Source organism: Gymnoscopelus microlampas (assembly GCF_963454915.1).
Source record: "Gymnoscopelus microlampas genome assembly, chromosome: 18".
Taxonomy (NCBI): domain Eukaryota; kingdom Metazoa; phylum Chordata; class Actinopteri; order Myctophiformes; family Myctophidae; genus Gymnoscopelus; species Gymnoscopelus microlampas.
Window position 1 is genome coordinate 43569754 of NC_139955.1, and position 24672 is coordinate 43594425.

The 24672-nt window shown below is 42.3% G+C and overlaps 1 protein-coding gene across 1 annotated transcript; it reads right to left on the minus strand.

The window, feature by feature from the left end:
• Positions 1–996: 996 nt before the first annotated feature.
• st3gal5 (ST3 beta-galactoside alpha-2,3-sialyltransferase 5) lies at positions 997–22629 on the minus strand. Its single transcript, XM_084041434.1, has 8 exons — positions 22539–22629; positions 16549–16661; positions 10696–10828; positions 8554–8766; positions 7543–7676; positions 6992–7178; positions 5021–5179; positions 997–3466 (listed from the first exon to the last, which is right to left on the minus strand). The coding sequence occupies exons 2-8, from the start codon at positions 16578–16580 to the stop codon at positions 3203–3205; spliced, it is 1122 nt and encodes a 373-aa protein (XP_083897560.1). The 5' UTR covers positions 16581–16661; positions 22539–22629; the 3' UTR covers positions 997–3202.
• Between the last annotated feature and the right edge of the window lie 2043 nt (positions 22630–24672).

Genomic DNA, 24672 nt, shown 5'->3' on the forward strand with positions numbered 1-24672 from the left:
TTGGGCCTCTTCGACCATCACAGGTCTTACCAATTAGATCTGTTCCATTTAGTGTAGCACTGTGGTTCTCAAACTTGTTAATTTCAAGGACCCCCATAACTCTGAGAGTGTACAAACGGAACCAAATGGACCCGTGAGAGTTACACACCCATAAGGGATCATTACACTCTCAAAGTTACACACCCGGAAGGGGCCATTTGGAACCCCCTCAAGGAACCATGAGGGTCCCTGGACCACACTTTGTAGCAGAGAGTTTCCAGTGAGCCAACAACATGCACAATATCAGCACCCTGACTCTGTTTGACCAGAATGGAACAGAGCCTTCATTAGTATCATGGGTAACCCTGTGAAGGAAGTAAGGAAGAGGCCCAATTTCTTTCCAATATGGTTGCTGTGCATGGAGCCCAATGGCCGGCTAGGGGAGATATCAGCCTTTTTGGTCATCAGGCAGAGGCTCTGAGCCACTACTTCTACAATGGCATCATCAAACTACAAGTGGAGACTTGTAGTTAACTGATAAATAAATAAATACAATAAAATAACTAACTGAAACAGTTGTGTGTGTTTACAAAACTCACAAACTAGTAATCATAGAGAAAATGTCTTAAAAAAATGTAGAAATTCACCCTTCATTTGCAGCTTTTACTGTTTGCAAGCAATACAAACGCCCCACACAAAAACTATGCCTATAATGCTCGGAATATTTAGAAAGCGGTAACTTATGTAGAAGTAACATTTCACCATTTCTTCTTTCAAAAGCACAGTTTTGGATTGTTAGTAGGAGTGTGTTGTTAAGATCAGGCTGAGGTCAAATAACGTTTTTTTTTTAATTGAAAAACAAAACAAAATATTTTAGTTAAATTAAATAACTGGAAAAAAAAGAAAAGGAAAAACACTTTAACCGGCTAAGACCTGAGGCCGATTCTACAAAGGCCTTCTAAATCAGTAGTTCTCACACTTTCATGATTTCTCAAAAAAAAAAAAGTTCTAAAATAGCAGATGTACAAGTGAACTTGTACATCTGCTATTTTTGAATAGCCAATGTTAAAAAATCATAAAATGACACAGATGCTTTCCTGGTTTTAATGGGTAAAAAATGAATCACGAAATTTGAAAATTAAAAAGTAAAACTTCTTGCCATAGTACCACAAATTTTCAAACAGAACCAAGTTGGACCGCACTACCTCCCCAAGGAATGCAATAAAATATAATAAACACATAAAACACGGTTGGAGCACATCTCCTCGCCTGGACAGCCAGTCGATAAGAAGCAAAAAAACAGCCGATCTACAAGCTCACGGCGTGTCAGGCGTTGTGAGCTTGTAGGTCTTCCGTTTCTTGCCGCGAGACGTATGAATTATGCAAACAGTATAATAATTTAGGCCTTTAGGCTATTTCTGTAGAACGTTCGGCCTATATAATGACATGCTCCAAATAGTGTTAGTGGCTACAATATGGATGCATAGGTTAGCGTTATATATCTCTATAACCAATCATGCTATCAACTCAAAGTTGCTGAGCATATATTATATACAGGAGATCCGTGACTCTCAAAGTGGGGGTCCAGGGACCCCCGGGGGGGTTACAAAATGGACCCTCAGGGTTGCGTTCCCCGCTCGCCGCAAGATTAAATATTTGTTCTTCTTCACATTTGTCTGTAACTCTGAGTGCGCACAAATGGAACCAAATGCAGAGAGTTAAAGGGATAGTTCACCCCCAGAATGACTTGGCTTTAGGAATGCGACAAAAACTAAAAAAATGTCTACATGGGGTGCGTAATTGATAGCATTTTTTTTTTTTTTGGTGAACTATCCCTTTAAGGGGGGTCCATGGAATTTAAAACCGTTTGAGAACCACGGCAGAGGAAGAAGGACAACAATGCATTTCAAAATGCTGCACTTGCAATACTTTTGAAACTATGACGCTTCAGAAAAACTTTGCCATCGCAGGATTTAAGTTTTCTAATGTGGTGACGAAACAGCTAAAGGAGCACTTCACCCGTTTTCAAACTTATCTTCACATAATTGATCATCACTAATGCTCATTAGATGGTGAGCATTAGTGCAATAAAAGGGCAATAAAATGAAGATAGGTTGAAAATGGACAAAGTGCTCGTTTAACACTAGTTCAGAGCAAAGCGTTGACAAAAAGACATAAAACCGCTTTGAGCCCGATTTGTACGTCGTCGCTTGACGGTGTTGCGCGCCGATAACAGCCGAACAGATCTGCACGCTCACAACATGTAGCGGACGCAATGCTTTACGAGCTTGTAGATCTAGTATTTCTGCCGCGCTGCGCCATCAAACGACGGAGCATAAATTAAGCATTAGAACGTCGCGGAGGGAAATGGCAACAGTATGAGTTAACCCCTTATAGACAGTTTTATTAGCAAGTAGAGCAGAGGCAGACTAAAAACATGCAGGCATATATACTCAAACGGCCGTCTTGAATTGATCAGTGGTTCTCAACCTTTTCCTGGTATATCAGGGCCCACTTGAACATCTCTATACAGCGTTCAGGGCTGCCGTGTTAAGTGGTCAGATGGGTGGGGCCATTGGCTTAAAGGTTTCATGACATTCAGTTTTACAACACATTAAAAGTGTTTGTCATGGTCCTTCAAACGTGTATAAAAGGTTTTAACTGAACATTCCACTCCAGTTAGCCATTGCAGGTGTTTTTCTCTCACATTTCTAAAGCCTTTTCAACTGCAATGCAAAAAGAAATCTTTGCCTGCGGGTGTCGCTGTTGAGGGATTTTGCCTGTCAATCATCACCTCTGCTCCGCCCCCCCCCAAAGGAAAGGATAGGGGGGGAGGGGCGAGGAGGAGAGTGGGCGGGATTAATGGCCTATGACTTCACACTCCAAGGGCCAATCACAGATTACTTTTCAGCCTAATTATTCAGAAAACCCCAGACCACAGAAAATCCACTGAATGTTCAAAGTTCAGTTTTTTGGGGTGTAATTGAGGTCATAAAACCCCCCCAAAAAATAAAAAAGTGAAAATGAATGTCATAGAACCTTTAAAGGACAGCCAATGAGCAAAAAACATGTCGAACACATTTGACTAGTGCTCAGTCTCTTCAGAGACCAGCCTGCTTGCAAGCTGGTAAAAAAAACACTCACAAAAAACTACAAGAGTACTACTTTCACCACTAATGCTCTGGCGGTGGTGGGTGGTGGTGGGTGGTGGTAGGTTCTATCTTCAGCCGGGGTGGGCGCAGAAGGAGCAGTGGAGCCCCCCCGTCAGGTCCGTGACGGCCCCCTCCTGCACCAGGCCGCTCAGCAGCGCCCTCTCTCTGTCCACGTCGTGCATGGTCTGCTGCAGCATAGCCGACATGGGCGTGCGGTCGTAGTAGTGCAGCGGGGCGCCCTGCCGCGAGAGGTTGTAGCCGAAGCCCGCCAGGCTGACCTCGTCGCACAGCAGGCTGGCCAGGTTCAGCGCCGTCACGCCCAGGGTGGGCACGTTCTGCAAAGGGGCCACACAGTGTATAGTCACACCTAGCTCTGATTCATAGCCTAGAGGGAGTTCCCCTTAAGGCAGGGGTGATGCAACTTTGATGAAGGAGAGGGCCACTATAGTTCCACACTCACTCCAGAGGGCCACATTGCATATACTGTCGGGCAGACACCTCTTATCTCCACATTTTAACTTTTTTTCGTAAATTAATGCCGTACTTCGCCATTCTATGTCACACAAAAGTATCAAAAATAGCAAATCTATAGCATAATCGAAAAAAATCCAATTGTAATCCAAATTTCTTTTGGTTTTCACTATTTTTGAATTTGGAATCCTGAAAAGTAACATTTGTATTTATTTTCAAATGCATTTAGTTATACTTATGTTAACTTTTTGAACTTAAATACAAATACATTGGACATAAAAAAGACAATAGAATTTTAATACTAGTCACTGAGCTACTAACATAGAAGTAATTAAAGCGGGTCATGTTTGCATGTGTGGAATTGTAACAGCTGAAATCAATAATATATCAGTATTCCGATATTAACCTGCGGGGTGGGGGCCGCATGTGGCCCCCGGGCCGCCAGTTGCCGCCAGTTGCTCATGTATGGCTTAAGGCTATGGGACTTTCGAGCCAATGTGCCCGCACCACAGGCTGCGCAGCCTCTCGTCGGCAGTAAAAATAAAAATAAATCACTTTCGCTACTCACCAACACAAAGACGGTTTTATGGAGTTGAAAGCCAACTCTACTAAGTGGGAACACTCTGAGCCCCCCAACTCACGTCTAAAATACACTTTTTGGCCAAAATGTAAAATATTTCACCGGAAGGAAATACAGTTCTTGTCAATAGAAAAATTCCATTTACCGGAATTTCAAATCTTTCTATATCGTGTCATATCACGTCATATCCTGCGCAATGCAACCAGGCCAATATTGGTTGGGTAGCTTGTCAAATCAAGATCGGGGGCGGGGGAATGAATGCTATTGGTGTGTAGCTTGTCAATCAAATCATCCCGCCCCTCCTAGAGTATACCCTACTTTATCGTCAATTTGAAGACTTTAAACTAGCGACTGGATATAGTACTTATGACAATATTTATTAAGGTAATGAAATCAAGTCTAAAGTTTGTCAAAACCCCACCCACTTGCATTGAGAGAAATCAAGACACCAGCAGGGGTAAAACAGCAAAACTACAGGCCATTCATATGAACTGTCACTTGAACTCACTTCCTATATAGACTCCATTTCAGAGGCCAATGCTGGGCCCTTGGTAGCCCCACAGTGGAGGTTTGAGCGGAGGGTGAGGGTGGAGGGTTAAACAGTGCTGTAAGGTACCTGGTCCCAGGTTTGGGTGGAGGATTAGGATTAGGGTTAAACAGTGCTGTAAGGTACCTGGTCCCAGGTTTGGGTGGAGGATTAGGATTAGGATTAAACAGTGCTGTAAAGTACCTGGTCCCAGGTTTGGGTGGAGGATTAGGATTAAACAGTGCTGTAAAGTACCTGGTCCCAGGTTTGGGTGGAGGATTAGGATTAGGGTTAAACAGTGCTGTAAGGTACCTGGTCCCAGCCCCACAGGCGGGGTTTGGGTGGAGGGAACTGCAGGAGGTCCACGGACGTCTCTCTGATCACCTCTAGGTTCAGGACTCTGATCTTCTTACGACCCAGCGGGAGTAGATCTGGAACCTTCTGCCAGAAGAACAGCCTGTCCCACAGGGACTGAGAGAGACAGACAGACAGACAGACAGACAGACAGACAGACAGACAGACAGTAATTTAGTTCATGAATCCATCAGCCACTGTTATCCAAACCTTCTCTTTGGACTAGTGTTGTGTCGTTCATGATCGATTCGTTAAAAATAACTAGTTTATTTTAACTAGTTAACGGTTCTGAAACCGTTGCGTTCACGCGCGACCGTTAAAAAAAACGCTCCCGCACATTATAAAACACACATTAACCACTTTGACCCTATTTTATACCTAGGCTATTTTCAAATAGCAGATCTACAAGCTGTGAGCTTGTAGATCTGCTATTTTCAAATATGTTAGTACTTTTACTTTTGGTACTTTAAGTATATTTTGATGCCAAAACTTTTGTGATTTTACTTGAGTAAATTTTGAATACTAGAAAGTAGCGCTACTGAACGAGAACGTGAACGAATCATTTGAACGAATCATTGCCGTGAACGTGAACGAAATCGTTCGTTCACTGAAATGAACCTTTTTTTCCCACCACTACTTTGGACTGCTTCAGAACATCTGACAGTGCTCCTACTACACCTACAGTACTCAGCAGATCACACAATGGACCATTGATACGCATCCAGCCAGGGTCATTCCTATGGCTAAAGGAAAACAATAAACCATTTGTCATAAAACAAAGGCTTACTCTACTCCCTAGCAGCTGTGACCTGCGACCTGTACTAAATAATCCATTCATTTCAGATTTTTATTGTATATTAACCCATTAACTCACCAAGTGCCAGAATTATTTCTGTCTATGTTGTCCCAGTGCCAGAGATTTTTTCAAAGTAAAAAAAAGTGCTTAGGAAGCGAGATACAGCCTTTTTCAGTTATAAGTTAAACAAGGAGTGGACGGAGCTGCAAATCTTCCGATAATGATATCTTGGGTTCTGAACTTTTTTTTTTTTACTTTTTTTTTCAAAAACACGTAAAACACGTCATTGGCACGTTGCGCCATAGCGGTAAAACACGTGAAACACGTCAATGGCACTCAATGAGTTGAACTCACTAGGACTGAATAACTGTAAATGACGACTTGAGCGTTCATACAAATGACAGTGACAGAGCTGGGAGCTGTGTGCAGTCTACAGTACCAAGCCCCGTCCTGTATGTGTGAACCTGGCTTCACACAGAGCCTGCGTTTAATACCCAGCATGTCACTGGAGCCAGGATAATTGTATGGAGTGTATGTGAGCGCTATGCAATTATTAGTATTATTACAGAGTAAAGACGAGAGCGCACGCTCGCTCACACACACACACACAGGTTTGTATTACTATTTTAGGACGACGGTTTTATGATTGCCCCTCTTACAAAAAAAATTAAACCTAGGGCCGGAAAATAGCAGATCTACAAGCATTGTGAGCTTGTAGATCAGCTATTTTTCGGTGCATGACACTGGCACGACGCATCTACAGTGTACAGTATGTATAAACCATGTTTTACTCTAATTCCATCCCCTAAATCTAACCTCTCAATGTCTAGTCCTAATCCTAACCCTGAATCCTTTTCTAATTGTAAACGTCTATTTCTTATATTTTACTGTTATATACTTGTTGAGACGTTTGGTCCTCACAAGTATACCCCGCACGCACGCACGCACGCACGCACGCACGCACGCACACACACACACACACACACACACACACACACACACACACACACACACACACACACACACACACACACACACACACACACACACACACACACACACACACACACACACACACACACACACACACACACACACACACACACACACACACACAGAGCTGTACTACTCACCACAGCGTGTCTGTTGATGATGGCAGAGATCCAGCTGAGATCCACGGCTTTGTAGACCACGGCTACAAACAGAGCGTGGGGGTCCGTGTCGGGCCACTGGTGGGGCGTGCCCTCTGGGTAACTCATCCTGATGCTGGTCCTGTTCCCCACGTCCACACTGAACTCCCCGAGAGGACCGCTGTTTAACCTGGAGAACATGAGAAGGAGAGGACCGCTGTTTAACCTGGAGAACATGAGAAGGAGAGGACCACTGTTTAACCTGGAGAACATGAGAAGGAGAGGACCACTGTTTAACCTGGAGAACATGAGAAGGAGAGGACCACTGTTTAACCTGGAGAACATGACAAGAAGAGGACTACTGTTTAACCCATAAGGTTACCCAAATAGCAGATCTACAAGCTCAGAACGCGTGGCGATGCGACGCGTTGTGAGCTTGTAGATCGTCTATTTTCAAATAAAATCTTGCGGGGAAATTATAATAAGCAGATCTGGCAACCCCGCCCAGCCCTATAGTGGAGAGAGAGGGGATGACATGCCAACTCTGAACTGACCTGATGATGGTGTCAAAGCGGTCAATAAGTGGACCCAGTTCCAGGCCTCTCAGAATGCCTCCGTTTCCCATCACCACACAGCGCTGACACTCCTTCTTTGTGTCCAGTTGAGGCGTGGAGTCCGAGTCTGGCAGCTTGACAAGGAATTCATCAAAGAACAACAAAGTATTAATAATTAATTGTAGTCATGTTATCAGGGTGTATGTGTCACATTTTTCAGATTTCTTTCAAGCACCGATGGACCTATTGGCGGGAAACTTTGCACGCACAGTACTTCCAGTAGGCAAAGGAAGAACCTCCAGCCCAAAGTTTACAAATGCGCCAGTTATAGCGCCACCACGAGACAGATATTTGCAAAACAATTGCTTTGCTACTACTCCTATAGATTTTGCCCAAACCTAACACAAATCGGTGTACATTATCTCTGTTGTCGTCATGTGTTGTCAAGTGTTATCGTGAAGTATCTGTCTGAGTTCTCAAATTACATTCCGATTGGCCACGTTTGGCGTCCAATCCAACCGCAGGAGTGGCCTGTTTTGCACAAAATGCCACAAATCATGAATGCAGCATCCGATTGGTGTGAAACTTTGCATGAACACTCTCCGAGGGGCCCAAGGAAGATCTGGCACATCAAATGTTTCAAATGGGCCTCATGGCGGCACTACAACAGGTCACAACACAGCCCTGGGTAGGCAACCTGGCCTGTCAGGAACCTGTGCCCAGAGGAGTGCACTTTTGCAGTTATTATTATTATTGTTCGTCTCTGTCGGGTGGAAACCTCATCCAAAACTGTCACTTTTCAAATAAAAAAAAGCAAAAGGAGCAGATCTACAAGCTCAAAAACGCGGCGTTTCGAGCTTGTGGATCTGCTCCTTTTGATACTTCTGTGTGACGCTGTAGTCTGATCAAGTAGGGCGTTAATTTACGGAAAAACACAGTTAGAATATGGAGGCGGTTTCTGCCCGACAACAACGTTTTATTATTATTATCATCATCATCATTATTATTCACCAGCTTAAGCAGGTCTTCCAGTTTGCGCCTCAGTCCTCTGAATCCAAAAGGGGGCGGGTACAGGAAGAGGTGGTTGGGAAGGGGCGTGTCCTTACTGGACAGGAAGGGCGTGGTCTCCATACTGGAAGCAGGAAGTCGGGCCAACAAGCTCCGCCTGGTGTTGCTGGGCTGACACTCTGCCTCCAGCACGCTGCGCACGTACGTGTGCACGAGCTGAGAACAAACACACAGGTCAATGCAGGCAGTGACGGACAAAGTACTCAAAGTATCGATACTCCTAGTCCAAAATATTACTCAACTACAAGTGAAAGTTGCTCCATCACATTTTTACTTGAGTTAAAGTACTGGAGTACTTACTTTTAACCAATTTTCAACCTATCTTCATATAATCGGTCCTCACTAAAGCTCAATATAATATGTCTGGGTGAAGGTCTCAGTCTATAGTAGCTTAATGACTAGTATTACAATTATATTGTCTTTTTTATGTCCAATGTATTTGTATTTAAGTTCATAAAACTTTCCCAAAAAAAAATGTTATAATATATATATATATATATATATATATATATGTTATTTTTATTTTTTATTATTTTCAGGGGGTGCTGCAGCCCCCTCAGCACCCCTACTTCCCACGGCTATGGCTCTCGGGAGGTCCTGCGTGCCTCACGCCAGGACAATTTTGCTAGCTTTAATATTTCCTGTGTTTTGTTCTTTATTGTTAAATTCAGTGTTGACTTTATAGTCTTTATAGTTTTCACGGTGTCTTGTATGGTGTCTGTTTGGAGGAGTTTGGAGAGTTATGGAAATACATCCCAGAAAAGACATCTGTATGATGCGTGGACATTTTGTTGAACCTGTGGCAGCTACAGTGTTACTAGAAAAAAGGGTAAACAAGTGCGACAGGTTCGTGAAGCCTGGCGTTACCAGCATACCGGTATACTCCTTCTACACAATGTTCAACTGGCCATTTGCATCAATTCAAATACATGTTTTGGATAAAAAAAAAAAACACAGAATGTTTCCTATTCAAAGCAACTTTACTGAATGCTCATTATGCTATCCACATTAACCCTTGGCCAAATGTATAAAAAAAATCACACCCAGTGTGAAGTGGGCGGTGTGTGGTCATCACAACATGACTCACTTTAAAAAAAGGATAAATGACTTTTTTTAAAGTCCATACTGCTATTCATAGGGCTGCACATGTGTCATGTGTTTCGCTAGCCAATCACAGTCCTGAATTTGCATAGTCAGCCAATCACATTACAGTTAGTGGTGATGACACTAGCTGTAATGTGATTGGCTGATATGAAAAAAGTATCGATTTGCATTAACAATGGAAGGGTTAGGGGGTACACAAATGTTTTGGTCGGTGTCCAAAACTCACTTATAGGGGGCGGCTACACCGCCCCAAAAAATCACACCCAGTGTGAAGTGGGCGGTGTGTGGTCATCACAACATGACTCACTTTAAAAAAAGGATGAATGACTTTTTTTAAAGTCTATACTGCTATTCATAGGGCTGCACATGTGTCATGTGTTTCGCTAGCCAATCACAGTCCTGAATTTGCAAAGTCAGCCAATCACATTACAGTTAGTGGTGATGACACTAGCTGTAATGTGATTGGCTGATATGAAAAAAGTATCGATTTGCATTAACAATGGAAGGGTTAGGGGGTACACAATTTTTTTGGTCGGTGTCCAAAACTCACTTATAGGGGGCGGCTACACCGCCCCAAAAATCACACCCTGTGTGAAGAGAGTGGTGCCTTTGATGAGCCCCGTATTGATGTTGTCATCAATGTTTGTTTATTGGACATACATACATACGGACGGACACACGGACAAAGTCAGATATAGGAGTGGTTGGCACCACTCAAAAATGTATAACGTGTTGCATTCGCAACACTTTTTGAGCTTGTAGATCGGCTACTTTTTGCTATTCGTCTTACAGACAAATGATATTATATAATATTGGGCTCATGTGGTTAAAACATTGGTTCATTTGTTGGATTATATTCCTCTTGACAGACTACCACTCTATTAAATTAAACATTAATTTCTATAAAAAAAGTTATGCTATTGTATTCTATTCTACTGCGTTTTATTCTATGGTGTTTTATGTGTTCTATTGCAGTCGTACCTGTCGGTGTTCCGGATCTACGTCGACATGCAAGGCCTGAGGTTTGGTTGTCTCCGTTTCAGTCTCAAAGAGTGGTAGAGAGACCACCGCCAGACTCACCAAACCTACCACCAGGAGAAGCACCAGCACACGCCTGCTCACACACGCGCACACGCACACACACACACACACACACACACACACACACACACACACACACACACACACACACACACACACACACACACACACACACACGTGACAAGAAGGTCAGTTGGCTCTCATGCATTGAAGGAGGCATGAGCTCGGCCCTGGCCTCCCTAGGCTGGTGAGGGGAGTGTAGCGCCCAGGATCACTTAGAAAATTGGCACCGGGTGAAAAATAAGGGTTACCAAATCGTGGGATAAAAATTATTTAAAAAACACGCACGCACGCACGCACGCACGCACGCACGCACGCACGCACGCACGCACGCACGCACACACGCACACACACACACACACACACACACACACACACACACACACACACACACACACACACACACACACACACACACAGAGACCAAGAACAATTTCAGCTTGTGATATTAATTATGAAAAAAGAGATGATACTCTGTATCTTTTGCTAAATTAAGCATCTGTATGCTCATCATCAGGGTTAGGAGGTCCATCCGTCACAGCCTGGGCCATCAAGGTTCATCAGTGGCGTGCAGAGACATTTTGAGGGGCAGGTGCTCAAGTTAATTATACCTTTTTTTGTTTACTTGATCTGCTCTTTTTCCCTCTACACCTATACCTCTTTGCCAAAAATAGCCGATCTACAAGCTCACAACGCCTCGCAGCGCGAGGCGTTGTGAGCTTGTAGATCGGCTATTTTTGGCTAAAGTTCTCCTCAGAAAAGGGATGCTAGGTTTCGAGTGGTTATGGTAAAAAGAAAAATCATATCACATAAAGATTTGGCGGACCCCCTGTAGTAACTCTGAGGACCCCCTAGGGGTCCCGGACCCCCTGTTGAAGACCCCTGCTGTAAACTGCTGTAAACCTTTTTTTCAAAAGGGCACTTCTGGTCAAGAGGGCAAAGGGCAGGTGCTCTAGCACCTGCCTAGAGTCTATCTGTGCACGTCCCTGAGGTTCATGCCAAGTTTCCCAAAGTTGCCATTTGGGCAGCCAAGCAAGAATTGTTCTAGGTCCCCATATGAATACAAATCCACACACACGCGCACACACACACACACACACACACACACACACACACACACACACACACACACACACACACACACACACACACACACACACACACACACACACACACACACACACACACACACACACACACACACACACACACACACACACAGAGAGAGGGACTGTTTGTGTGAGAGCAAGAAGTGCATACCTTTCATGTGACGGATTACAACAATAAAAATGGAATGTAGTTTCATGCACAGACTCTGTGTCATCCTCAGCTCTACAGAGCACACGGCAGTTTTATATGATCAAAATCATACTGTTTTGTTAATTATTTGGAGGTGGGGGGGGGGCACTTACAATGTCCTCACTGCCCCATCAGTAGACCCCGGCCCACAGGTTGATAAACAGACAGTGCTGTAAGGCTACACCTCATTGCTTCACTGCGGGGGAGTTTCCAGCGTAAGAATATTGCCAAAATTGCCGACATTCTTTCTGGCTGTGTCTACCGTTACATTATCCGCTAACATGTTGTTATTTGCCTGCTAGCTGCTACCATCATCAGGGTGTTTTTTTCGGAGGCATTTCTGATGCTGGTGTCAGTAGTATAAGGCAGTGGTTTTCAACCAGTGGTCCGGGGACCACCAGTGGTCCTTGAGGGAGGTACCAGGGGGTCCACCAGCAAAATGAGTTAACATAAGCGTCACAATCATCTTAACCACTTAGCTTTGGCTATTCAAAAATAGCAGATATACAAGCTCATAGGCGCTTATATTTCGGCTATTCAAAATCTACAAGCTCACTCAAAAATCTAGAAACATCTAGAACTTTTTTTTCTTTCAATAACCACACAGATGTTCTTTTATGAGGGGTCTCTGGCACAAAAATATTACAATTCAGATGGGGGGTCCGCAGCCAAATACATCAATCATATACATCAATCATACAACATCAACCCAGGGGTCCTTGACATGAAAATGTTTGAGAAGCGGCAAGGCCCTGCCCCAGAAGAAAACACAGTGAACAGAAAGGAAGACAATTGAAGCCCTTGTTTCGTTGATCTGCAAATCACCTGGGAGATGTGGCAGCTTTTATGCAAACGAGGTGAAAGTTACAGTAAGGTTAAGCTGCCAAGTATGTTCACAGGAGGAAATGTGACTGGGCACAATGCTCCCAGCTAGTGCGTCACTTCGTGCCACGCTGCGAGCTTATACATCTGGGGCCAGTTCAGCAGCACCTCACACTAAGTTCAAACTTAGCCTAGTTATAGCTTAAACACATTCAATCCGGGGGGAAAGTATCTCTGTCTTTTTAGATTTCTTTGGCTATTCAAAAATAGCAGATACACAAGCTCATAGCGCGGCACCGAGTGCCGCGCTATGAGCTTGTATATCTGCTATTTTTTGTTTTTTATGTGAACATTTGTGAAAATCTTTAAATATATATATATTTTTGAGTGGTGCCAACCACTCCTACATTTGACTTTGTCCGTGTGTCCGTATGTCCGTCCGTCCGTCCGTCCGTATGTCCGTCCGTATGTTTGAGCACGGCTGATTGGTCAAGCTTCACGTGACACGTGACAATATGTTGTCACGTGTCACGTGACAACATATTGTTGCTGATTGCAACACAAGGATGCAACCAGTTACACTTTCAAAGGCACCACTCTCTTCACACTGGGTGTGATTTTTAGCGGTGCTAGCCGCTAAAAATCTGCTATTTTTGAATAGCCAAAGAAATCTAAAAATGACAGAGATACTTTCCCGGATTGAATGTGTTTAAGCTATAACTAGGCTAAGTTTGAACATAGTGTGAGGTGGTGCAAATGGCCCCTGCTATATTTGAAAACTTCTGAAATACATTGAAAATGTTTGGATTTCTTTTTTTTAGAAATCTGATTGCAGATCTACAAGCTATGAGCTTGTACTGTAGATCTGCTCTTTTTGAATAGCGAAAAAAAAAAATCTTAAAATGACACATGGATGCGTTCCAGGTCTTAATGGGTTAAATCCTGCCATGCCCTTCAGTATCTGATCAGTTCTTGATGAATTGAATACATTATAGGATCGTAATGGAAACAAGCCCTAAGGGCTTTTTGTGTTATCCTATTAGCATTATTGTATAACTGTAACCTCTGTACTTTATGCAAACTGTTAATCGAGCATTCAATCAATCAAAAACTCATCATCTACAGCAGTGGTTCTCAAACCTTTTCATGCCAAGGACCCCCAAAATGATATGTGTTTGGCCACGGACCCCCATCTAAAATATTTTGTTCCAGGGACCCCCCAGAAGCAAAGATTTGAGTTAAAAATGTTCGCTTTAAAAATATGTATATATTCAAAGGTTTGCAAAAATGTTCAATATTTTTTTTAAATAGCAGATATACAAGCCCATGGCGCGGCACTCGGTGCCGCGCCATGGGCTTGTATATCTGCTATTTTTGAATAGCCAAAGTATAAAATGTAAAAGTTATTCTGAAGCTATATTAACACATTTTGCTGGGGACCCCCTGGAACCCCCCCTAAGGACCCCTGGGGGTCCCCGGACCCCCTGTTGAAGACCCCTGATCTACTGTACATATCTGTTTTCACTCTCACATATTTTCCATATCTGTTTTCACTCTCACAAATTTTCCACTCTTCCATTGGCATACCTACACATGGTATAAGACTTTTATCATCCAGATAAGACTTTGTCGTGGATTATTCGTGATGAGAAAAGACTTACTCATCAGGATTGAAGTGGAAAAAACACACAGAACCAAAAAAAACCCACTATTTTATCTGGTGGAACTTGATCTCTTCCTGTCCTCAAGTAACCTATGAAAATAATAAAGCATGACGTAGGTCTGTATGCAAAGCGGCTCGCCTAATGCATTGGTTCTCAAAGTGGGGTCCGGGGACCCCCAGGGGTACTTGAGGGGGTTCCAGGGGGTCCCCAGCGAAATGATGGACAGGAACCAAATGGACCCTTATGGGTCTGTAACTCTGAGAGTGCACAAATGGAACGGGTCCATTTGGTTCCATTTGTGCACTCTCAGAGTTACATTAACATTGATGATTTTACAATGTGAATTGGGGTCCCAGAGGTATATAAATGCCATTAAATGGGGGTCCGTAGCCCTAATGCATGTCAAACTGGGGGTCCTTGAAATTAAAATGGTTGAGAATCACTGCTAGAGAGCCGTAAAAACCTTCTCTTATTGGGGTCCCTGGCTTATCTTTTCAAGTGGGGGTCCGCGGGGTAATAAGTGTCAATTAGGGGGTCCTTGACATGAAAAAGTTTGAGAACCACTGGCCTAATGGCCGTCTATGTTATAGGCCAGAGCTGCCAACTCTCACGCAATGAGCGTGAGACACGCGCAAATGACACTCTTCACATGCACTCATCGTATTTCTCACGCCGTCAAATCACCCCAAGCTGGAAAACTGCGTCAACTCATCATGCACCAGTGAGACATCCACTTCTGCCGGTATTTGAGCGATAAAGTGAATTGAATTATTGCATCTGAAGTGGCCCCGCCCGCACATTTACGCACGTGTCATTCCATTGATAATTTACAGTATGATATCCCCAGACGTCTCGGAGGATGGACCAACATAGGATCAACATAGATCTTAAGATGAACTAATGTTCTACATATCCAAAATGTAAGCTGCCGGGTATACCCTGGAATTTTCTCTGTCCGGTCAAGTTCATAACATTAGCTTTTATTAACTTAATTAGACCGACGTTTAATTATTATTAGCAACTCCTCAGCCTTTTCAGCCCACGGCACCCCAAAATAATCATATTTGAACCGACCCCCCCAGCCTGACAAGCACTTGGCATTGTAGGAGTTGAGGCATTACATTTTGTTTGACTCGGTTCCACAGATAAATATTGTGAAAATAGCTGATCTACAAGCTCACTACATGCTCACTGATCTACATGCTCACAACGGCTCACGTTGCGAGGCGTTGTGAGCATGTAGATCGGCTATTTTCACAATGTTTGCTTTCTCAATGTCTTTCTCAGGTAATATCTGAGAATTTGGCCAATGTTTGTTGATTACTTTTGACACAGTAGTAGTCTCATTTTCTTTTATTTGTTTGCGGTCTTCAAAAAGGTCTTAAAAGTCCTTAAATTGTCACTTTACAAATGTGCAGATACCCTGCATAAACTTGTACTGCATGCAGAGTGAGACAGTCGGCAGGCAGGGAGACAATAGGTGTGTGTGTGTGCGTGTGCGTGTGTGTGTGTGTGTGTGTGTGTCTCCTGGCCGCTGACCACTCTGTCTCTCATACAGTGTTCAAAGGTGTAGCTCTTGATGAGGCCATCATCACCTTCACCTTCAGCCTGGGCCATGTTCCTAAGCTCGTTGTTAGAGGCCTTCAGATGGCTGGTCTCTCAAAGAGAAGAGTCAAACAGCTAGCAAAATATTGCTCAGTGTCAGCTATCTTTGGCAGTCGTGCTATTTGGAGACGGCGCTGCTATCTGTACCCTTAAGCTGTATACTGCCTGTTTGGCCCTATACGTGTGTGTGTATAACTGTAACCGTGATTGCCTTTGTCGGCACGTATGCCGTAGTAACCCACAGTGTCAAATTGCACTACCAGTATTTGTGTCCTTTAGACCTTGTATTTATGTGGACATAAATAAAGAATTTAAATGTGTGTGTGTGTAGTAGAAGCATTACCTGTGAGCTCTGCAGCCTTTGGGCAGCCTCATGTCGGTGTTGTTCTGCTCTTCTGGGGACGCGACGCCACTCTGTTCCTCTCTGCTGCACCCTGGCCTCTCATGCTACTGGCCCTGCACGCACAGCGGAGGAACAGGTACAACATGTCTATACTTTACTCAATGATGCAATGTGGAAACACTCTGCTACAAGCATAAGTCTGGTCATCTAAATTCACTCGAGTTAAAAGTACAAAAGTATTGGCATCAAAATGTACTTAAAGTACCAAAAGTAAAAGTACCCATCATGAGTTTCCGCATAATGATTACTTGTGAAATGTGACCGTTTCACAAGTTATCATATGCGGAAACTCTGTTCCTCTCTTATGCACACCTAAACCTGCTACTGGCTCCACACACACACCCACCCACCCACACACAATATGTATTACCATATTTGTGAGGACATCGAAATATTACGACATTGAAAATAGCTGCAAATAGCAGAATAATGCAGATCTTGTAGGTCGGATATATATATATATATATATATCCACAACGCAAAGTATTTTTTTAAAAAGAGGTAAAGTTCAAACCCCAGAACCCTTAAACCTAACCTCTAAATGTCATAATACTAACATGAATCTTTTGCTAATTATAAGGCTAATAATTCCCCCAAATCGTTTTTAACCAGAATACAAGCATTTCTCTTGTGAGGACCAGGACAATTGGTCGCGCACACACACACACACACACACACACACACACACACACACACACACACACACACACACACACACACACACACACACACACACACACACACACACACACACACACACACACACACACACACACACACACACACCTTATTACAGCATCTATACAGGCGTCTGGTTACAATTAATTGAGGAACAGGAACAGACAGGAAGGGAGCAGATAAACAATTTGAGTGACTTCATCTGAGGCACGTTCTTTACTAGCACAGGAACGTTAAGTTTGCCAATAAGCAAACATAAAGGAATACAATAACAGTCACCATAACCAAACACAATAGATGTGTGTAGGGACCTGCAAGAGCCTTCCCTAAAACATCCTGGACAATGCTCCAGGATGAGAATACTATCTTTAGATATCAGCTCTGAACGCATCTCAATCCACGCCTCTCCATCTACATGTGACACACACACACACACACACACACACACACACACACACACACACACACACACACACACACACGCACACACACACACACACACGCGCGTTATAAACACGAGACAACATGTCTTTAGCGCTCCTTCTCGCAACATGGGCGTGACAGTCTGCTGCTAAAGGAGCTTCTCTGCCGCCCCCCGCCACGGCGTCATGTAAGGGGGGGGTGAGAGCGATTGACCACGATGGCCAGGAGTTTAGTCTTCAGCTGCCAAGCCTTGGCAGTACAGTACATCACCCCCCACCCGTGAACAACTGCACTGGCTTCCTGTTAACCCTTTATTAGACCGGGAACGCATCTGTGTCATTTTAAGATTTCTTTGGCTATTCAAAAAATAGCAGATATTACAAGCTCATAGCGCGGCACCGAGTGCCGCGCTATGAGCTTGTAGATCTGCTATTTTAGAAAAATCTTGAAAACATTTTTTTTTAGATTTTTTTCAAAAAATTGTTAGGATTTAGAAAACATTTTAAAGAATCGCCTCAGGTCTTAATGGGTTAAACCGATGAAAAGTATTAATAACTACATTGGATCCATTGGAACACAGGTTCTTTTTTTTCACTTTTCTGAAAGGTAGCAATTTGGGACGCACAAGGTTTCCGGCAGACAGTGACGGTATGACTTCATCGCTACAGTGTGCTTCTGTCCATGTGGATCCCTAAATAATTAACTAACATGACACACATCTGCTGCCTGCATATTGATCAGTATAGAGGTCAGCTCTGCAGTGGTGGAAAGCCGTAGCGTCCCCAGGAATTACATATAGGGCAGGCCAGATTTTTTTTTTAACCCATTAAGACCTGAGGCGATTCTTAAAAATGTTTTCTAAATCCCAACAGTTTTTTGAAAAAAAAAAAAAAAATCACGAAAAATAGCAGATCTACAAGCTCATAGTGCGGCACTCGGTGCCGCGCTATGAGCTTGTATATCTGCTATTTTTCAATAGCCAAAGAAATCTAAAGTGACACAGATGCGTTCCAGGTCTTAATAGGTTTATACACTTATGCTGTATGTTGGTTTGTTCGGTGAGTGAGAGAACAATGTTGGACATTAAGCCAATCATCTGGGGACCGCCCCAAGAGAACCACTGATCTGGAGGACCCCTGATCTAATCTAAAACATTGTCATCGATCATGCATGTGGTCCTCAAAGGCCAAACACCTTAAATTTGGGGGTCCTTGACATGGAAAGGTTTGAGAAACACTGCAGTAGGCCTAATACGCAATGGTAAAATCAGGAGCTGTCACTGTGACAATTTACTTTTAATGTTAGTGGTGCACAATAGAAGAAGTAATTTATGTGATGCAATACAGTATCGAAGGTTTTTAATAATATTGACAACCTAGTCAAAGAGCGATTAAACACATGCTGTTTCCACTTTGTTCAACAGTAAAGCGGTGCAACAGTTAAATCCAACTAAATCAATTTAATTGCTTATAAAAATAATTGATCATTTAATAAAATAATATAACTGAACCCTATTTTAGGCATGTCATCGCTTATACAAAAATATAAATTTAAAAAATAAAGTATTAAAAAGAAAAACATGAAAATAGCAGGTGCACAAGCTCAGAACAACGTGTTGCAATGTGATGCGCTGAGAGAGCTTATTATTTTCACAATTTTTGCACATCAAATAACGCTTAAATCGATGTTTTCATGTATTTTTTAAACATACACGCATTCTCGATTGTTCGATTAATCGGAGAAGTAACATATAGAATAATCTCTAAGGAAATAAAGGATTGTTGCAGCCCTTGTTTGAGCAACAGTCAGTCTTGTTATTGCACAGAGCAGAGCATACATGTCTGTGGATTATGTTTCATTTGGATTGTTATCACATTTCATTTACATCAACACAACAATGCGGTTGTTTTCTTGTCCAAAATGTAAAAAAAAAAAAAATATTTGAAAAATGAAATGAAGTAATGTAAAGTATACATGATGTGAACATGCACGGTACATCATTATCAGACTTAATTTTACCCTTCGATTTCTTGTTTATGGCCCAAAATGACTGGATATACAGGTCTTGTAGCAATTGTAGAAATATTAGACCTTAATTGTCGAATGTTTAAACATGTTCTTATCATATATACTTTACTTAACCCATTAATACCTGGAACGCATCTGTGTCACTTTAGATTTCTTTGGCTATTCAAAAATAGCAGATATACAAGCTCATAGCGCGGCACCGAGTGCCGCGCTATGAGCTTGTAGATCTGCTATTTTTGAAAAATCTTGAAAAAAAATGTTTTACATTTTTTTTCAAAAAACTGTTTTTTCCCCCCAATTTTTTAAAATGATATATATTTTTTAATTTAAATTTAAATTGCCCACTTTTCCTTGGTGCCCACCTATCCTGTTACAGTTTCGGATAGGGATGCCAAGGCATTCTTACTACAAACCGCCAGCTGGCTGCACCATATATGAAGGAAAAAGAACATAAAAAAGGAGGAAATAAAGACAATGAGCAACAATTTATAAACAAACTGCCTATTGGGAATGAACGGTCTGCTTTATCGTTGCGCATGTTCATGTGTTATTGACAGGAAACCTAACAGTGCATGTAAAACGACGCTAGCGGTTACATAGGTTGTGGTAACCTATCGAATTACGTGACCGACGACGGACATCAACGCGTTCGCACCAGGGTTGCCATGTCTGCTTATTATAAGCGACTTTGGGCTTTTTTTTTTCTCTGTAGAGTTCTGTTCCTTGTAGATAGTGGTGGTTAATACGGGTTTCTGTTTTTTGGGCTAGTTTCTAAAGTGGAGTTGCTTTTTTTGGGGCTTGTTGTTTCCTAATGCTGTTTAAACCAGTGCTTCTCAAACATTTTCATGTCAAGGACCCCCAAATTAATTTGTATTTGTCTGCAGACCCCCCCATCTGAAAATATGTTGTGCCAGGGACCCCCATACAAGATTTGTGTTGTTAAAATGATTGTTTAAAAAAAAAAATCCACATTTGTCCCATTTTTTTCCAGATATTTTTTTAAAATAGCCAATCAACAAGCTCACAACGTGTCGAATCGCGATTTTAGTTTCAAGGACCCCCAGTTTGACATGCATTAGCGCTACGGACCCCCATTTAATGACATTTCTATCTCTGGGACCCCAATTTATATTGTATAAATCAATGTTAATTTAACACAGAGAGTGTACAAATGGAACCAAATGGACCCGTCATTTGTGCACTCTCAGAGTTACAGACCCATAAGGGTCCAATTGGTTCCTAACTATCCATCATTTAGCTGGGAACTCCCTCAAGGACCCCTGGGGGTCCCCGGACCCCACTTTGAGACCCACTGATCTAGGATCATACAGAACCTCTCATCTCTATCAGTCTGAACAGTATAATGATACTTGGAGAAAGAGCAGACTGTTGGTACAACCAGAGTGTAGAAGAGAGAGTAACGTCACGCTCTGATCTCGCGGCAAAGCGGGCTCCTATGGGCTATAGTTCCAAACATTGGAACTATCTCATTGACATAGACAGAGTACTTCCCTATTCCATTCTTACAATGGGAAGTACTCTCTTATACGGCTCTGGGTACAACAAGAGAGCCTGAAGTTAACAGCTGTTTGGTGTATTCATTAGTTTGTTTGAGTCACACATTAAAGAGATAGTTGACCCAAAAAAATATTTTTTTCCTATCGATTAGTCACCCCATGGAGACTTGATTTTTTAAGTTTTTGTCGCATTCCTAAGCCTGTACTGTAATTTGATGAACAGCGGACCGGTAGCCAGGCAGCGGTTCCGGTAGGAGACACAAAGGAAACTCTTTGAGTCTCCTACCGGAACCGCTGCCGGTCATCAAATTATTGTCTTAGGAATGCGACAAAAACAAAACAATATTTGTTTGTTTGTTTGTTTATTAAGGATCCCCATTAGTCTGCACCTTAGTGGAGACTATTCTTCCTGGGGTCCAGAAATATACAATATCCATGAATTCAAGTCTCCTTGGGGTGACTAATCCATAGAAAAAAAGTAATTTTAGGGGTGAACTATCCCTTTAAGGTGATGATTCAGAATCATATGATATGGTGCAAAATCAGTGTTGCCAGATTTGACGAGAAAAACAAGCCACAACAAGGCCCTGGTCCTACAAAAACAAGCCCAAAAGCAGGGCACATGAGGACACACACACACACAAACACACACACACACACACACACACACACACACACACACACACACACACACACACACTTGAAGATAGCGGATCTACAAGCACACAACGTGTTGTGAGCTTGTAGATCTGCTATTTAAAATAAATAGAAAATATTTTTTCAAGTTTTTAAAAAAAAATATCTTAACAACACACATCTTGTATGGCATTGGGGGGCTCCCTGGCACAAAACATTTTCAGATGGGGGTCCATGGCCAAATACATATTCATTTGGGGGGGGTCTTTCTTAAACACGAAAATGTGTGAAGAACCACTGGTTTAAACAACATTAGGAAGCCAGGCAAGCACAGACTATCCTTAAGAAACTACCCCCCCCCCCCCCTAAAAAAAACAAAACAAAACCACAACCCGTTAACTATCAATAATATTGGTAATACTAGCAGGCCATTTACATTTTGACAGAAAAAAAACAAGGCCAAAGTCGCTAATATAACAAGCAAGACATGGCAACGCTTGCAGTCGGTCACAGGGTTTAACGAGTCACAAATATCGGTGTAACAGCTCGGATAGCGGATTGCGAACCGAGTAACAGATTTTAAAGGTCTGTCTGTCTGTCTCTTTGCTCATCACCTTAATTTAGATGGTTGACACATGAAGCACTCACCCGTCCTATTGATGTGAATGTTGTGTCGTCATGGTCGTTCTGTCATTTAGTTTAGGATGTTTTTTTTTTCATTCCACCGCAGAGCCTCTTCATTCTGCAGCAGCATTAACATTATCTTTGAATCGGCCAGCGAACAGTGAACTGGACACTCCTTCCGCAGCCTTCACAATAAAAGCTCTAATGCAAGCGGTCTTCAACCTTTTCAGGCCAAGGACCCCCTAACTGAGAGAGAGAGAGAGAGATGAAGCAGGGACCCTATATATTACATGAAATTGTGTTGCAGATTAAAGTTGTTCATAGATGTTGGATTCATATTAATGTGTATTTTCAGACATGTAACGACTTAAACCATCAATACTTAGTGAACTTTCACTCTGTACTTGGTCTGCTCGTTTTTCCCTCTTTGCCGAAAATAGCAGATCTACAAGCTCACAACTAGATCAAAAATAAGGGTTGTCATGTAGGCTTATACTATGGACAATCAAACTATATGTTGGAAATATATTTTGATGTGGTGTCATAATTAAACTTAGTGTTAATTTGTGACTATCAAGAAAAAAAAAGAAAAACAACATGGCACTTCATGTCAAAAAAGGTTGATGAACCCTGGTTTAATACATGACTCATGGAGAAATACATTAAACCAAGGCGGGTCTTCAACCAAGGGTCCGGGACCGGGACCCCAGGGGGTCCTCAGAGTTACAACAGGGTGGCCGCCAAATCTATGTGTGATAGGAACTTTATTTTTATTTTTACATTAACCACTTGAACCCCAGCATCACTATTCTGGGGGTCCGAACATTCGCCAAAAATGGCAGATCTACAAGCTCATAACGCGCTGTGAGCTTGTAGATTGTCAAATATTCGGTGAAGAGGTTTGTTTTAGAAGGGAAAAAAGAGCAGACCAAGTACAGAGGCTATAAAGGCAAAGGTCAAGTTTACTACAAGTATTGAGGGTTTAAGTGAGTAAATGTCTGAACACATTAACACAAATCCAACATATTAATAGAAAAGATAACGTGTAAATAAACAAACAAACAAAATACGTTAATTTACACAACACTGATCTTAGTGCTGTCAAACAAGTCTATGGAGCTCTCTATGAAATCTATGAGGTTTAATCTGCAACAAAATAGAGTCCCTGCTTAATCTGTCTCAGCTGAGGGGTCCTTGACTTGAAAAACAATGAAGACCCTCGAATTGAACAGTCAGGGTGGTGGTATTATAATGTAGTTCTCTCAGGAGAGCAGGGACAGGGAGAAAGCCTAGTTATATACTGATGAAGCAAAAGTATATAATTATATTGCTTAGCATTGATGAGTTCTCCTAAAAAGCTGTGAGCTGAGAAACAGGGCTTTAGTCTGCTATCTGCTTATATAAGATGGTATTCATGGAGTATCCTGGCTACAGTATAGAGTCACAGCCGCAGGAGCCATTGAGACCTGAAGCCGGTTCTACATGTCTCCTAAATCTCAACAGTATACTGAAAAACTTATGTTTCTATATCAGTGGTGCTCAATTTTTTTTCATGTCAAGGTTTGAGTTAAAAATGTTCGCTTTAAAAATATATATATTCAAAAATTTGCACACATTTTCACGATTGTTCAAAAATAGCAGATCTCCCCAGATGATTAGCTTAATGTGCAACATTGTTTTCTCACTCAACAGTAAACAAAGCAACATACAATACTAGACAAGTATTAGTCTAGTCTAGTCTGCAAACATTGGCCTGCTGGTGGCGCTATAACCAAGCCAATGTGAAAAGGGTGGCATTTCTTCCTTGGCCAAGAGGGAATGTGCGTGCAAAGTTTCACTGCAATTGCATACTGCGTCCATGACCAATCCTGCAAACTTTGGAAGCCAATGTTAGCCAATCAGGATGGAATATGAAAGATCATACAGATCCGTATTGATCACATGACTATAGAGATACTGTGTACCGATGTGTGTGACGTTTGGACAAAATCTGGAGGAGTAATATAATCGTTCATGATTCGAGCCATTTTGTTAAAAACGACCCTAACCCTGCAAACTTTGCAATCATGATGGAATATGAAATGACTATTAGATATACTGTGTAGTGTGTATCGATGCGCGTGATGTTTGGACAAAATCTGTAGGCCTTCGGTCTGGT